This window comes from Elgaria multicarinata, chromosome 8 (assembly GCF_023053635.1).
Source record: "Elgaria multicarinata webbii isolate HBS135686 ecotype San Diego chromosome 8, rElgMul1.1.pri, whole genome shotgun sequence".
Classification (NCBI taxonomy): Eukaryota; Metazoa; Chordata; class Lepidosauria; order Squamata; family Anguidae; genus Elgaria; species Elgaria multicarinata.
In genome coordinates, this window is record NC_086178.1 from 55,823,021 (window position 1) to 55,835,690 (window position 12,670).

General features: G+C 45.6%; 1 protein-coding gene across 1 annotated transcript; it reads right to left on the reverse strand.

Moving 5' to 3' along the window:
• Positions 1 to 1,833: 1,833 nt before the first annotated feature.
• ANKRD2 (ankyrin repeat domain 2) lies at positions 1,834 to 11,470 on the reverse strand. Its single transcript, XM_063132503.1, has 9 exons — positions 11,138 to 11,470; positions 10,331 to 10,444; positions 6,192 to 6,335; positions 5,782 to 5,889; positions 4,696 to 4,794; positions 3,635 to 3,733; positions 3,194 to 3,292; positions 2,287 to 2,385; positions 1,834 to 2,031 (listed from the first exon to the last, which is right to left on the reverse strand). Exons 1-9 carry the CDS (start codon positions 11,210 to 11,212, stop codon positions 1,933 to 1,935), a joined length of 936 nt encoding a protein of 311 aa, XP_062988573.1. The 5' UTR covers positions 11,213 to 11,470; the 3' UTR covers positions 1,834 to 1,932.
• Positions 11,471 to 12,670: the final 1,200 nt, after the last annotated feature.

Below are 12,670 nucleotides of genomic sequence, written 5' to 3' on the forward strand. Positions count from 1 at the left end.
ATCTGGTTTGCTATTTACAACCTACCTACCTCCCAAGCTGTGTTTCTCGCAGCTGGGGGGAAAGATTCCAGGACCCTATGGGTTAATTGAGTATTGCTATTTGGGCAATTGATATATCTGTTTCAACATTTTAGGGTGCAAATCTAAACACGTTTATTGGGGAGAAAGTCCCTTTGAATACAGTGGGACTTACTTCTGAGTAAACATGCATAGGATTGTGCTTTGTTAGAGTGCTATTTCACTAAGGGTGCAGCCTTAGTGATTGCACTGAAAGGAGTGTGTGCTGCTATTACTATGTACTAGATAGTAAAACAATACTGAAAGCTACTGGAATGTTTACATATTAAATAGCAGAACTGATCTCTATTTGCTGAGCTGATTTGGCATTTGCTGCCCTGCTCATCCAGATCCTTCATGAGTTGGTAGTGCCTTATGCCTACTGGAGAGTGCATATATGTTAGAGCAGTCTTCCCTAAAGGATGCAAACTTTTTCCTATACAGCTTGGCGGAAAGGGCTAGTAGGCAAGTTAATGGTTGCCAACTAGTCAGTGTGGGGGTGGGGGGGAGTGGCTACACAGGAAGGAGGTTCTGGGCATAGGCAGTTAACCTGTATTCAGCCTTTTACAGGAGCCTGCCATGCTGGTTCTCTCACCCTTTCTTTCCTTTGCAGAGACCTTCTTCAATCACTGAATTGTTGATGTCATCTATTTTGGAGAGCTGGAAAAAGTGCAGAAAAGGGCAACTAAAATGATCAAGGGATTGAAGCATCTCCCCTCTGAGGGAAGGTTACAATAGCTGGGATTGTTTAGCTTGGAAAAAAGGAGGCTAAGGGGAGACAGGATAGAGGTGTACAAAATTATGCATGGTATGGAGAATGTGGATAGGGAGGCATTTTTCTCTCTTTCTCAAAATACTAGAACCTGGGGTCATCCCATGAAACTGATTGGTGAGAGATTCAGGACACATAAGAGGAAATACTTCTTCACACGGCACATAGTTAAACTATGGAATTCGCTACCACAAGATGTAGTGATGGATGGCTTTAAAAGGGGGTTGGATAAATCCCTGGAGGAGAAGGCTATCAATGGCTATTAGTCCTAATGGCTGTGTGCTACCTCCAGTAGCAGAGGCAGTAGGCCTATATAGACCAATTCCTGGGGAACATGGGTGGGAGGGTACTCTTGCACCTGGGTCCTCTTTGTGGGTTCCTGGTTGGCCACTGTGTGAATGGAGTACTAGACTAGATGGGCCCTTCATCTGATCCAGCATGGCTCTTTTTATTCTTGTGAAAGCTCAAATCAGACCTACTCTGAGGTTGTGAAGTTTGCTCTTTCTCAAGCAGTGAGCCTAGATGACTCCTTGTATCTTTGCTCCTACAAATACTTTCCCAGTGTAGTGCAGACAGTTTGGAATTGTAGCACATCTTAAGCTAGTTTGCTGTCACACAGCAATCTTGATTACATGAAGTTGAAACACAGTTTGACCCAGTGGATATAAGATTAGCACTTGTTTACCTGGCAAGGCTGCTGTGCCTTTATCACCTGTGTGACACATAGAAATTTCACACATATGGCTGATAGAAATACTGTAATAAAGCTCCAGCTGTTGAATTTCTGCCCATCATGCAGTTGTTAAAACAAGAGTAGTCAATCTGGTGCCCTCCAGATGTTTTGGACTACAATTCCCATAATCTCTGACCACTGGCCATGTAGGCTGACGGAAGTAGGAATCCAAAGCATCCAGAAAGCACCAGGCTGCCACCCCTGAGTTAAAGTTACAAGTGCATTATGGCTACCCAAAGAGGGCATCAAACAGTGGGTGGGCTTCCATTGATTTTTCCTTTGCATGGGTTCTTTATTGATCCTTAATCACTCTGAGTCCAGAACCATCCTTGTTTGGAGTCCCATCTGTCTTCTTTTGTCCATCTGTGCTTCATGCTGGCATCTCGGTTGTATTTGGTTCTTGCTTCTCCAGCACTTCCCGTGTGTCTGCCTGCCATAACTGCACCAGATCTATAGGGCTTTTTCCAGCCTATGGCAAAAGAGGCAGAGGTAAGAAAGATCAGCCCCCTTGTGTCATAAAATTGCAATCTCTAATAAGCAAACCAGACAAAGTAACATGGGAGACTTCCAGCATCTTCGAACCTGCACATGAGCTCACCAAAGTTCTGAAATGCCAATTAGGCAGCGTCTGGAAGTGAAGTGATCCCTCAAACCAAATGAACATTCTCCTCCACTAACTCACATATGTTATCCAATGTGTGGGCCACAAGGGGGCAACACTCACCAGGTTTTTGCCCATCATATCTGCCCCATGCAGAATCAACATCTTGATGATCTTGTAGCGATTGAGGCGCACAGCATCATGCAGGGCGCTTTCTCCCTCCTGCAAGAAAGACAGGAGCACCGCTAGGTGTAGTGCAAGGACAGACAGGCAGCAGCCCTACAAAACTAAGCTTCTGAGCATTCTGTTGACATAAAGATCGGAGAGGCTCTAGCAGCCAGATAAGCACAAGCTAGTTCAATCTGTGTGCCTTGAAAATACAAGTCTGGGTATATTGAATATAACCCTTTTTGGCAAAGATCAGCTGGTCAGCTAAAGGGACAGTGTATAAGCAAATGCCACCAAAGGTTAAATCAGGCCAATTGAATGGAGTCTTTTGGCCTGATATTGAAAGGAAGAGTTGCAGTTTTCCCACCCTTATGGGTTGAATGTACTAACTCCAGAGGTTAGGTAATATAAATGGGGGATATCTCATTTTGTATATCCTGGGCTGGAAATTACTTGGGAGGTATGGAAACTGCTGGACTAGAAGACCACTCAGCCTCTCTTTGAAAAGGAAAAAAGTAGAGTAGGACTAGGATTCAGGAATTGTAAGGGATGGTAAAGATTTTAAAAGTACTATGTCACCTTTTCCAAATTTATCTTTCCCTTCATTTTGCTTCTTTTATTTATTTTATGTCTCTTTGTGTGTGCGTATGTGTGCGGCCCTCTTTATAGTGTCTCATCTTCCTGCATATTATGTTTTACATTTATATCTTTTATATCCCACCCTTCAAGTTGCTCAGGGCAGCATGATTCTTATAAAGTCCTGTACATGTGTGCAATTGCTGTCATCCACCTTAAGCCACTGGAGTGAGATGAGCTGTATGTTTCAATAAATAGATGCATCACTACAAAAGGCATCTCTTACCCGGTCGCAGGAATTGACATCCACCCCATTGTTTATTAGATGCTCCACAATGTCAGCCATGCCGGTGCGGGTGGCCACATGAAGAGGGGTGCTAAGAAGCTGAGTTTGATGCAGCAGTGAGTGAATGTAAAGAGATGGGAGAGAGAAAAAGAAGAACCATGATTTCACATTCGTTCCCATCCCTCCCATCATGCACTCATGCTCTGCCTCTTGGAAGAAACTATTATAGTTCCAGAACAGAACACCTTCCCTTCCGGTTACCCCGGCACAGCCACAATATCCCTCAGTCCTCTAAAATCTCCTTCCTCCCGCTCCTCCCACACCAAACCCCTTCAACCTCCAACTCACCCTCCTTCCTCCTCCATTACTCATCTGTCCCAATTTCTCCCAGAATGCTGTTCTCCTGCCATGGAATCCTGGAATCCCCACCCCTCCGCTCACCTTGTCTTTGACATTGAGATTGGCTCCTTTCTCCTGCAACAGCTTCACCACGTCCAAGTGTCCGCCACGGCAGGCCCAATGCATGGCTGTGGAGTCCAGCTGTCAACAAGCAGCACACATTTATCAGGAGAGGAGAACCTCTCCATGCACTTATATGCATCCCCTTACTTCTTTGAGGTCCCTCTTTTCCGTTCCATGCAATTGCATCTCCCAGCCTCACAAAAATGGTCAGAAAGGTCCAACCCCCCTTTTTTTAACCCAGAGTGCACCATAAATCAGGGGTGGGGAACCTCAGGCTCTGGGGGCTAGATCCAGCCCTGCTGGGGACCAAACCTGGTTTTCCACAGTTCCCCAGATGGTCACTCCCCCTTCCCTGACTCCATCCCTTTTCCCCCCAACCACCAATCATGTGGTGCTTTCCTGGCTTTTGTGCAGTTTTTCCCCATTGTAACAGATTGAAACACCTCTCCTAAGGCTTTGCTATTGGTAGTAAGAGCTTCCAGCTAAACTATGCTGGGTGGGTGGGTGCGTAGGTGTGCATTTTTGGTCCAAGCTCATTTGCCTTTGGCCCCACCCACCATGGGAATGCGGCCCAAAAGAGCTTCTCCAAAATTGAATTAGGCTCTCGGGCTGAAAGACGTTCCCTAACCTTGCCATAAATACTTCCCCTGCATGATAGAGAGGAAGGTGGAGATAAGTAGGGCGATCCTATGGAAAAGAGAACAGGGCTCCTGTATCTTTAACAGTTGTATAGAAAAGGGCATTACAGCAGGTGTCATTTGTATGCATGCAGCACATGGTGAAATTCCCTCATCATCACAACAGCTGCAGGAGCCCTGCCATCTTGTCCAGATACAAAAGAGGGCAGGGCTCCTGCAGCTTTAACTGTTGTGATGAAGAGGGAGTTCACCAGGTGCTGCATGGATACAAATGACACCTGCTGAAATTCCCTTTTCTATCCAACCATTAAAGCTACAGGAGCCATGTCCTCCTTTCCATAGGGTCACCCTAGAGACAAGAGTAGGGAGAGATATAGGGAAATGCAATGAGGGGTATCTTACTCGATCTCTGAAGTCAACAGTGGCACCTCGGGCCAAAAGTTTCTCTGCAATTTCTGTGTATCCCTCAAGTGAGGCACGGTGCAAAGCAGTCCTTCGGAACTAAGTGAGGAACAGAATTGAGTCTTCAGCAAAGGATTGGGGGAGGGGGAAGAGGTAAGGTGCTGTAATATCTGAACCTCTCTACTAGTCTGGGACTCCCTTCTTTTTCAGATCCTTGCTGACCCCAGGCTTTCCCTAGCTGCCCATGACCGACCCAAATGATTATTAACATTCCATGTGCTGATCTAAACCAAATTAGTGCATTTATTTAATTTCAAACATATCTATTGATGAAGTCCCCCCCCCAACTGCAGGCTTCACTGGGCTGTGCCCAAGAACAACTAGGACTCTGTCCGGTTTCCCAGTTACCCTCACTCTTGAACTAGATACGCTTAGGTATTCACAGATTACTCTCCAGAAGTGTTCCAAGAAACCATCCACCGGGCCCTCTTATCTGTATTCCTTTCTTTGTGTTTGCTAAAGCATCTCTTTCCAGAATTTTTTTTAATGCTGCTTTCCCCATTTCCAGGCAACCTGTTCTAACATATAATGTGGCTTTGTAGTAAACTAAAACCTTATTTCTCCCTGGAGTTGATCTCTTTCCCTTCAGTTTGCAGCCCTCCCCAACCTGGTGTTGTCCAGATGTTTTAGACTTCAACTCCTATCTGCCCCAGCCAGCATAGCCAATGGACAGAAATGCTGGGAGTTGTTGTCCAAAGCATCTGGACATCAGGCTGGGGGAGGCTGTTCTGGAATGATTTAAAAGCGGGCAGAGTCCAATGCCCTCAGTTTACACAATAGTCCATACTTGCACTAATGGAAGCAGCACTGGCCGCTACTCAGACCTTTGCTCTTTGAATGTTTAGAATTTCCTTTTTCTCCCTCTCCCCAAATTCTACTTTCTTCTCTGGCATAAGCACTCTCCCAAGTGTGGAGATTGTCATGCGCCTGCCTAGTGGACCAGAATTCGAAAGCGGAGCTGCATGGAAAGGGGATCAGAAACCATGGGAAGACTCGTGGGGAACAAACGCTGCCCCATTGCGTTACCTCATCACAGGTGTCCGGTGAGCCCCCATCTGCCAGGAACTTGTCCACCACATGCACCTTGCCCTGCACGGCAGCTTTCAAGAAGCTCTCTTCAGGCACGGGGCCTGTCTGTAGGGAAAGTCTGATATTTCAATGGCTGTTGCTTTTGAGCCGTTTTATAAGGAAGGGCTTCTCAAAAACTGCGGAAGAGAAGAGCCATTGCTGATCCCCATGCAGGTGGGCACTCTCTTGGGTCTGATGGAGTAGACATTTAGAGACGCCTTCAATCTCTGAGAAGGCACTGGTTCTACACCATCTTGCTTCTGCTTCTCAAAGCCCACCCCAGGTGAATCTTGGACTCTACTGGCTGCTTCTCCAGTATTGCTTCCCCCCCCCCCCTCCCGCCTCGCCCTTCTCGAAGTTTCCCGTACAATTTCCTCTGGCTCAGGCTCTGGTTTCTTCTCCTCCTTCTTCTTTTTTGGTTTTTTGCGTAGCTCAAAGAGGTACTGGGTGCCACCGACTTCAATGATCTCCCGCCTTAGGTCCACGGAACTCTTCCGCACCCTTTCTTGTCTCTGTAAGAGAAGAGCGATTTATACAGAACTCTCTTGCTAATAATTTCAAAATGGGTAGCCATGTTAAGTCTGTTGCAGCAAAAACAACAAAGATTCTTGTGGCATCTTAAAAACAGATTTAGTTTGGCATAAGCTTTTATAGACAAGAGTTCATTTCATCAGATGCATGAAGTTTTAGCTTGGCAGGTGTAGACTGCAAGGCTAGGCAACCTGGTGCCCTCCAGATGGTTTGGACTACAATTCCTTTCACCTCCAGGCAGCATTGCCAATGGTTAGGGATTATGGGAGTTCTAGTCCAAAATCAATGGAAGCCCACCCACTGTTTGATGCCCTCTTTGGGTAGCCATAATGCACTTGTAACTTTAACTCAGGGGTGGCAGCCTGGTGCTTTCTGGATGCTTTGGATTCCTACTTCCGTCAGCCTACATGGCCAGTGGTCAGAGATTATGGGAATTGTAGTCCAAAACATCTGGAGGGCACCAGGTTGCTTACTCCTTGATGCAGAGAATTGACATGGGCCTCGTCTTTATGGTGGCGCTTTGGTGCTGCAAGGCACCTTGCACCCGTACTTGCGTTCCTTCCTGGCATCTGTGGCTACTAGGAGGAGGGCTTTCTCCGCTGTGGCATTCCGGTTGTGGAATGAGCGCCCCAGAGAGGTCCGCCTGGCACCTACACTGTACTCCTTTCGTTGCCAGTTGAAGACCTTTTTATTCTCTCAGTATTTTAACATTTAATTTTAACTTAAATTTAAATTTTATTGTTCTAACTCTGTATTTTAATCTTATATCAATTTTTGCTGCGTGGTTTTATCCTGGTTGTGCTTTTTATACTGTATTTTGTATTTGTGCTTTTAACCTGTTGGTTGTTTTATTATGGTTTTAATTTTTGTGAACCGCTCAGAGAGCTTCGGCTATTGGGCGGTATAAAAATGTAATAAAAAAATAAATAAGTGCAAATTTTCTGGCCCCATGCCTCTGGAAAAGTAAAAATAAATAAAAATGGGAGGGGGAGAGGAGCGGAGCCATTCCTCCCTCCCCTTTTTTTTAAAAAAAATATAATCTGTATCTGCAGAACTCCACAGATACAGATAATTAAAAAAAAGTAATGGGGCAGGGGGAACAAGGCAGCCAGAGGAGGACGCGAGAGGGACTGGGTGAACCATGTCTCCTCCCTCTGGCTGCCATTCCTCCCCGCCCACCCCCATTTCTTTTTTATTTTTTTTATCTGTATCTGCGGATTTTTAAAATAAAATTTTAAAAAGGAGGGGAGGGGAGGAACGGCCCGTTCCTCCCCCACCCTGTTTTTTTTTAAAAAAAACTTTTCCAGTTGCTCAGGGCTGCCCATGGCGAGCAATCAGGGGGCGCCATGGGCTCCGCTGCCAAAAAAGTTGGGGTAAGTGCCCCAAATTTTTTGGAGCAGAGTTTCCAGGGTTTGCCCCCGGATTGCTTCACAATGGTGGCTGCGTCATGTAGATGACGTGCCGCTACCAAGAAGCCACCCTGGGGCAAACCCTTCATGTAGATGTGCCCATGGTTGTAGAGAGAGAGAGAAAATTAAAGCAGTGAGGTCAGACGGAAACAAAATGCAAAAAATACACACTGCGATAATTGCATTCAAGCTTAAATGTATGTAAAATAATAGCAGTGACCATTAAAACGGCATTTTTCTCTTTCTCCCCACTGCCCCCTTGACAGCAAATCTTCTTGTTTTTGCCAGTTGTGACCAAGGCCTTTCTGATCAAAGGGCTTATTTTTGTCTTTGTTTACTCCGCACATTAAAATTGGCACTGCAATAAGGAATGTAGAGTCCTGCTGACTCAGTTTGGCTTCTCGCCTTTCACTCACAAAGAGAGCAACTCCTTCCGCATGCCTGTTTGATAAATCCCAGAGAAGCGCAGAACTGTTACAGATTCCAAGCAAGATATCCTGCTGGTCTGAGGAATGAGGCTGGAGGGGCAAGGTTTAATTTAATCTGGAGGTCGACAGCAATCAGCCTAGGAACTTTTGAACTCAGCCCTGCATCTTTTTTCAAAGCTAGGGCTCAGTGCTGTAGGCAGAAAATGAGGGGAGTAACTGAGCATATACAGTGTGGTTTTCATGCCACTCAATAGAAACAGTCTACCTGTCTCCACCTTCTGGAATTAGGGAGCAGGGTTTTCAGACAAACTTGAGCTCCAGCCCAAGTTAGGTAGGCCCTATCATTAGGCAGAATGAGGCAGCTGGCTCAGGTGGCCCACGGGAGCGGTGGGGCAATTGCCCAAGGCCTCATATGTATGCCTTCCCCCTGCCCCCAGGATCCAAGAGGCACCAACTGTATTACAGTTTAGGTACCAATTAAGGACCCATTTCTTTGACCAGGCTTCCTTCAGTGAATGTGCTTCCCTGTTTGTTTGTTTGTTTGTAATTGCAGCATTGTTTTAATTGATTTTAATATTTAATGTTTTATATTAATGTTTTAGCTATTTTTATGAATTTTAATGTATATTATAGTGTATTTTGTGAAGCGCTTGGAGATATTCTTAAGTATGTTCAGCGATATATAAATCTATTCAAAATAATAATAATAATATAATAATAATAATAATAATAATAATAATAATAATAATAATGTAAATATGGAGCGCCCACATCAACATAAAGCTCCATCCGACGAGCATTTTATTGCACACTTGTTACTGGGCACTCATGGAGTTTGCTGAGGTCCCTCACATAACGTCGTCTGCCTCCCGCCCCTTCTGGCCTTCCTTTCACAACTAAAACCCCCCTGGTTAAGTCTGATGTATTTTTAAACATGGAATTGCTGCTCTCTCCTGCTGTGTGCAGGAGAACCAGCGCCATTAGAACAGCGGACTCAATGGGCCTCGTGCTTGTTGTGTACTTTCTCTCTTGAAAGAGGAAGTAACCGAGGAACGAAAACACGGAGAAGTGAAGGTAGGGAGCGTGTTAACCCGTGGTGTGATGGAGCTCATAGACACCAAGAGTGAGTAAATGAAGTGCGAGTTCTGAACACTGGTGAGTACTATTGTGGTAAATTATCCAACCCATGTCTTTTGAAACACAAGGCTTTGCTTTAATAATGCATGTAAAGGATTTAGGAACTGGACATTAAGACTGTACTTTGTATAATCTTTCTGCTTAGCCAGTTTTTGCCATCTTCCATTTTCATCTTATCCTCAAATCCTTATGTCTTTCCTTAAAATAATAAGCTATATGAAACAGTGCTGTATGATTCTTAGAAATATTGATCTGAGGAAAATTAGCTACTGGTGGGTGAACTAAATCTCTGGACACAGAAATCTTTGGACATAAACATTTGTCTTATGGTCAAACAAGAGAGATGGATAATCCAGGGACAAAACCCAAAGGGCTTAGAGATGTGGGTGTGCCAATTGCTAGACTTGAGGAAATTGAGGTAGCAGTGGCAAAAAAACAAAGACAAAACTGCTTGCCATTTGGAGCAGCTAGAGTTGGAGTATGGTTTGCACCCAGTTGAGGACGGATGGAACACTCTTATACCAGTCTTGAGGAGCAGTGAAGCTATTTACAGTCTTGGCCACCAAACACACACACACACACACACACACTACTAAACAACTGTATTAGCTATCACTTTTTAAATTCCAGCCTTCCCTCCAAGGAGCTCTGGGTGGTGTGTATGGGTCTCCCCCTTCCATCTTATCCTCATGTGAGGTAAATTAGGATGAGAATGTTTTGCTGGCACAGAATCATGCAATGAGTTCAGCAAGGATTTGAATCTGGATCTCCCCATCCTAGTCCTTCACTCTACAGCAGTGATTTGTATTAATGTTCCTGCCAGTATTTGATGGGGCAGCTGAAAGGCTATTTGTATGGAGTTACTTATAATGCCAGGGAAGAAAACTTAGGGGATACTTAGGGCATACTCCAATGGAATAGAGGTCTGGGTCTCCAGATAAGATTACTGTGTCCAAAAGAATAGGATCCAACAGCCACACTGAGATCCCCAGCCCCTCTCACCTTAAGCCCCTCAAGGCCTTTGTTGATAGGTCCATGCCGCTTCTCATCTTCCAGAAGTGGGGTGTCTATCCGTGTCACTTCTGGGGGCATTGCAGGGGGACAGGAGCAATGTTTCTGGGTGAAACAAGTAAGAGATAGGTAACTATGGAAGACTCAAGCACACAGCCTGTCTCTTTTCTTTCTTTAGCTATGTGGAGCGGTAACTGTGAGTTTTCTTTCCACACATATTGAAAAACAGATACAATTATAGACCATAGTTATAAACAAAAAGCAGACTAGGCAAGAGCAATTTTCTTGAGAGATCCTTTCCTGCCAATTGCAGGTGCAGCCGACTTCAGATGGGCTGTACTGGATCCATTCATTGTCTATGCCATTGTAGGCCTGTTCTCCTCTTCCCATTATCCTAATGTTTCCTGATGAGGCTTATTTCTTAACTGCCCATAATACCCAGTGTTTGGGGGCGGGTGTTTTGTTTTTAGAGAGGTGAGGAATACAAGCAGCCAGGTATAGCAGCGCCTGCCTTAAACATCCCATGCATTACATGAAAATTCAAGATAGTTCCCCTTTCATCTTTATCAGCATTTTAATTACATAGAAGGGGGGGGGCAGAACATGACGTCTGCTCTGCTGCTTCAAGCAACTATTTGCTGCCCTTTCCTTTGGTTGGCAAGAACAAGGAAATCCTTCTCCGTGGTTCAAAGTCCCCCACTCCTGGAATTCCAATAATCACCGAGGCCCCATCGAGTACAGCCTAGTCTAACCCTTGGGCCCCAGGAAAATGGAGCCATTCAAGCCCTAGAGACTCACCTGTTGCTCCTCCTCCAGAGCCAGCTTCTGCTCAATCAATTCTGTTGCCCATTTCAGCCCCTGGTCTGTATCCATCTTCTCTGCCTTGTACTGGAACCGCAAGTCTTCCTGACCACTCCTCAGATCCTGGCTCAGCTATCTTTCCAACCTTTTCACAGTATTCACTGGTTCTGCTCTTGTCCTTTTTGCAACCGTTGCTTTAAAGACCCAATGTGTGTCCTGCCCCAAGCGAAACTACTATTCACCTCCTCCTCACAGACGTTTTGGTCATGAGCTCAGCCCGTCGCATTCTCTCCCTGTCTGATGGCCCACAGGTCACCTTCCTAAAATGACACATTTTGTAGTCAGACCTCTCCTCACCCCTCGACTCCCTTGGGAGAGGGGATGTTGGCAGAACCTCGTCAGTTCCATATAGGCTGATGTCCTTCTCCTGGCTAGGTTGGGGACAGGCATTGTGGCTCTGTGCCCAGCCCCGAGTCTCCAAAGTTGTTCTATGAGTCATCAGCACTCCTAGTAGATTTGTCTGTCATACTAGGATCTCCACAGGCCTACTGATACTCATCCCTCCAAAGAGATGGTCCTGTACACAGCTGCCATGCATAATTTCAAAAGTGACCATTTGGAGCTACAGCATTTGAAGTAAGGATATAAATTATGTTCTATTCCAGCCTTCCCCAGATGTGTTGGACTACAGATCCCATTACCCCCAGCCAGTATGGCTATTGGAGAGCACATGTTGGGGAAAGCTTTTTCTATTTGAATATGAAACAAGGATGCCTCCTGCGAAGTCTATTGGGCGTCATCAGATGAGCATTTAATTGTACACTCATTACTGCCCACTCACGGTTTTTTGCCCATCCTTTTGACAATGCTGTCCACCTCCTGCGCATCTCCCACCCCTTCTGGTCTTTTTTTCACAACAAAATTGACCCTGGTAAATCTGACATTTTTTAAAAGTAAAACGTGCTGCTATTTCCTGCTGTGTGCAGGAAAAGCAGCACAATAAAAACGCCCACTGAATGGGCCACATGGTCGTTGCTGCTACTTCTTTTTGCCCAAGTAAAGAAATTGTCGTTATTGTGGGACAGCAGCAGGAGGCCATAGTGATGGTAGGGAAACGTGATTATCCCTCCCCCCCCCCCCCCCGCTGCCATCTGACAACGCTCTATGAGGTTTTGGAATCAAAGACAACTCCTTTATGTCAGGGTCACCAGGCAACCTTATTCTAAAAACCCTCCGTGTCTTGGCTTTGGTGTCATTCTGCTCTTATTCAGCTAGCTTCCCTGCCTCTATGGGAAGAGGAATGAAAGAGGATGATCTCTTACCTCGCTGCTTTCTAAAATGCTTGCCCATTGCTATGGGTGCTCCAGAGGGGCCTGCTCACCAGGGCTCACAGCCAAGCAGCTGGGCTCTGCCAGGAAACAAATTACAAAGCTGCCAACTTAGGCACAAAGCCTGGAACAAGTAAGCAGGGAACAGTTTGAGTAACATTGGGGGGGGGGGGGGCAGGTGAGTGGACACTAGGAAGGGTTG

Bases quoted from the DNA above. Each gene is read 5' to 3' on its own strand.
- ANKRD2 (XM_063132503.1), bottom strand. From the start codon at position 11,212: ATGGATACAGACCAGGGGCTGAAATGGGCAACAGAATTGATTGAGCAG. The intron at 6,336-10,330 runs GTGAGAGGGGCT...CTTCTCTTACAG, and splicing joins AAGGCCTTGAGGGGCTTAAG to AGACAAGAAAGGGTGCGGAA. The intron at 4,795-5,781 runs GTAACGCAATGG...TTCCTCACTTAG, and splicing joins CACCGGACACCTGTGATGAG to TTCCGAAGGACTGCTTTGCA.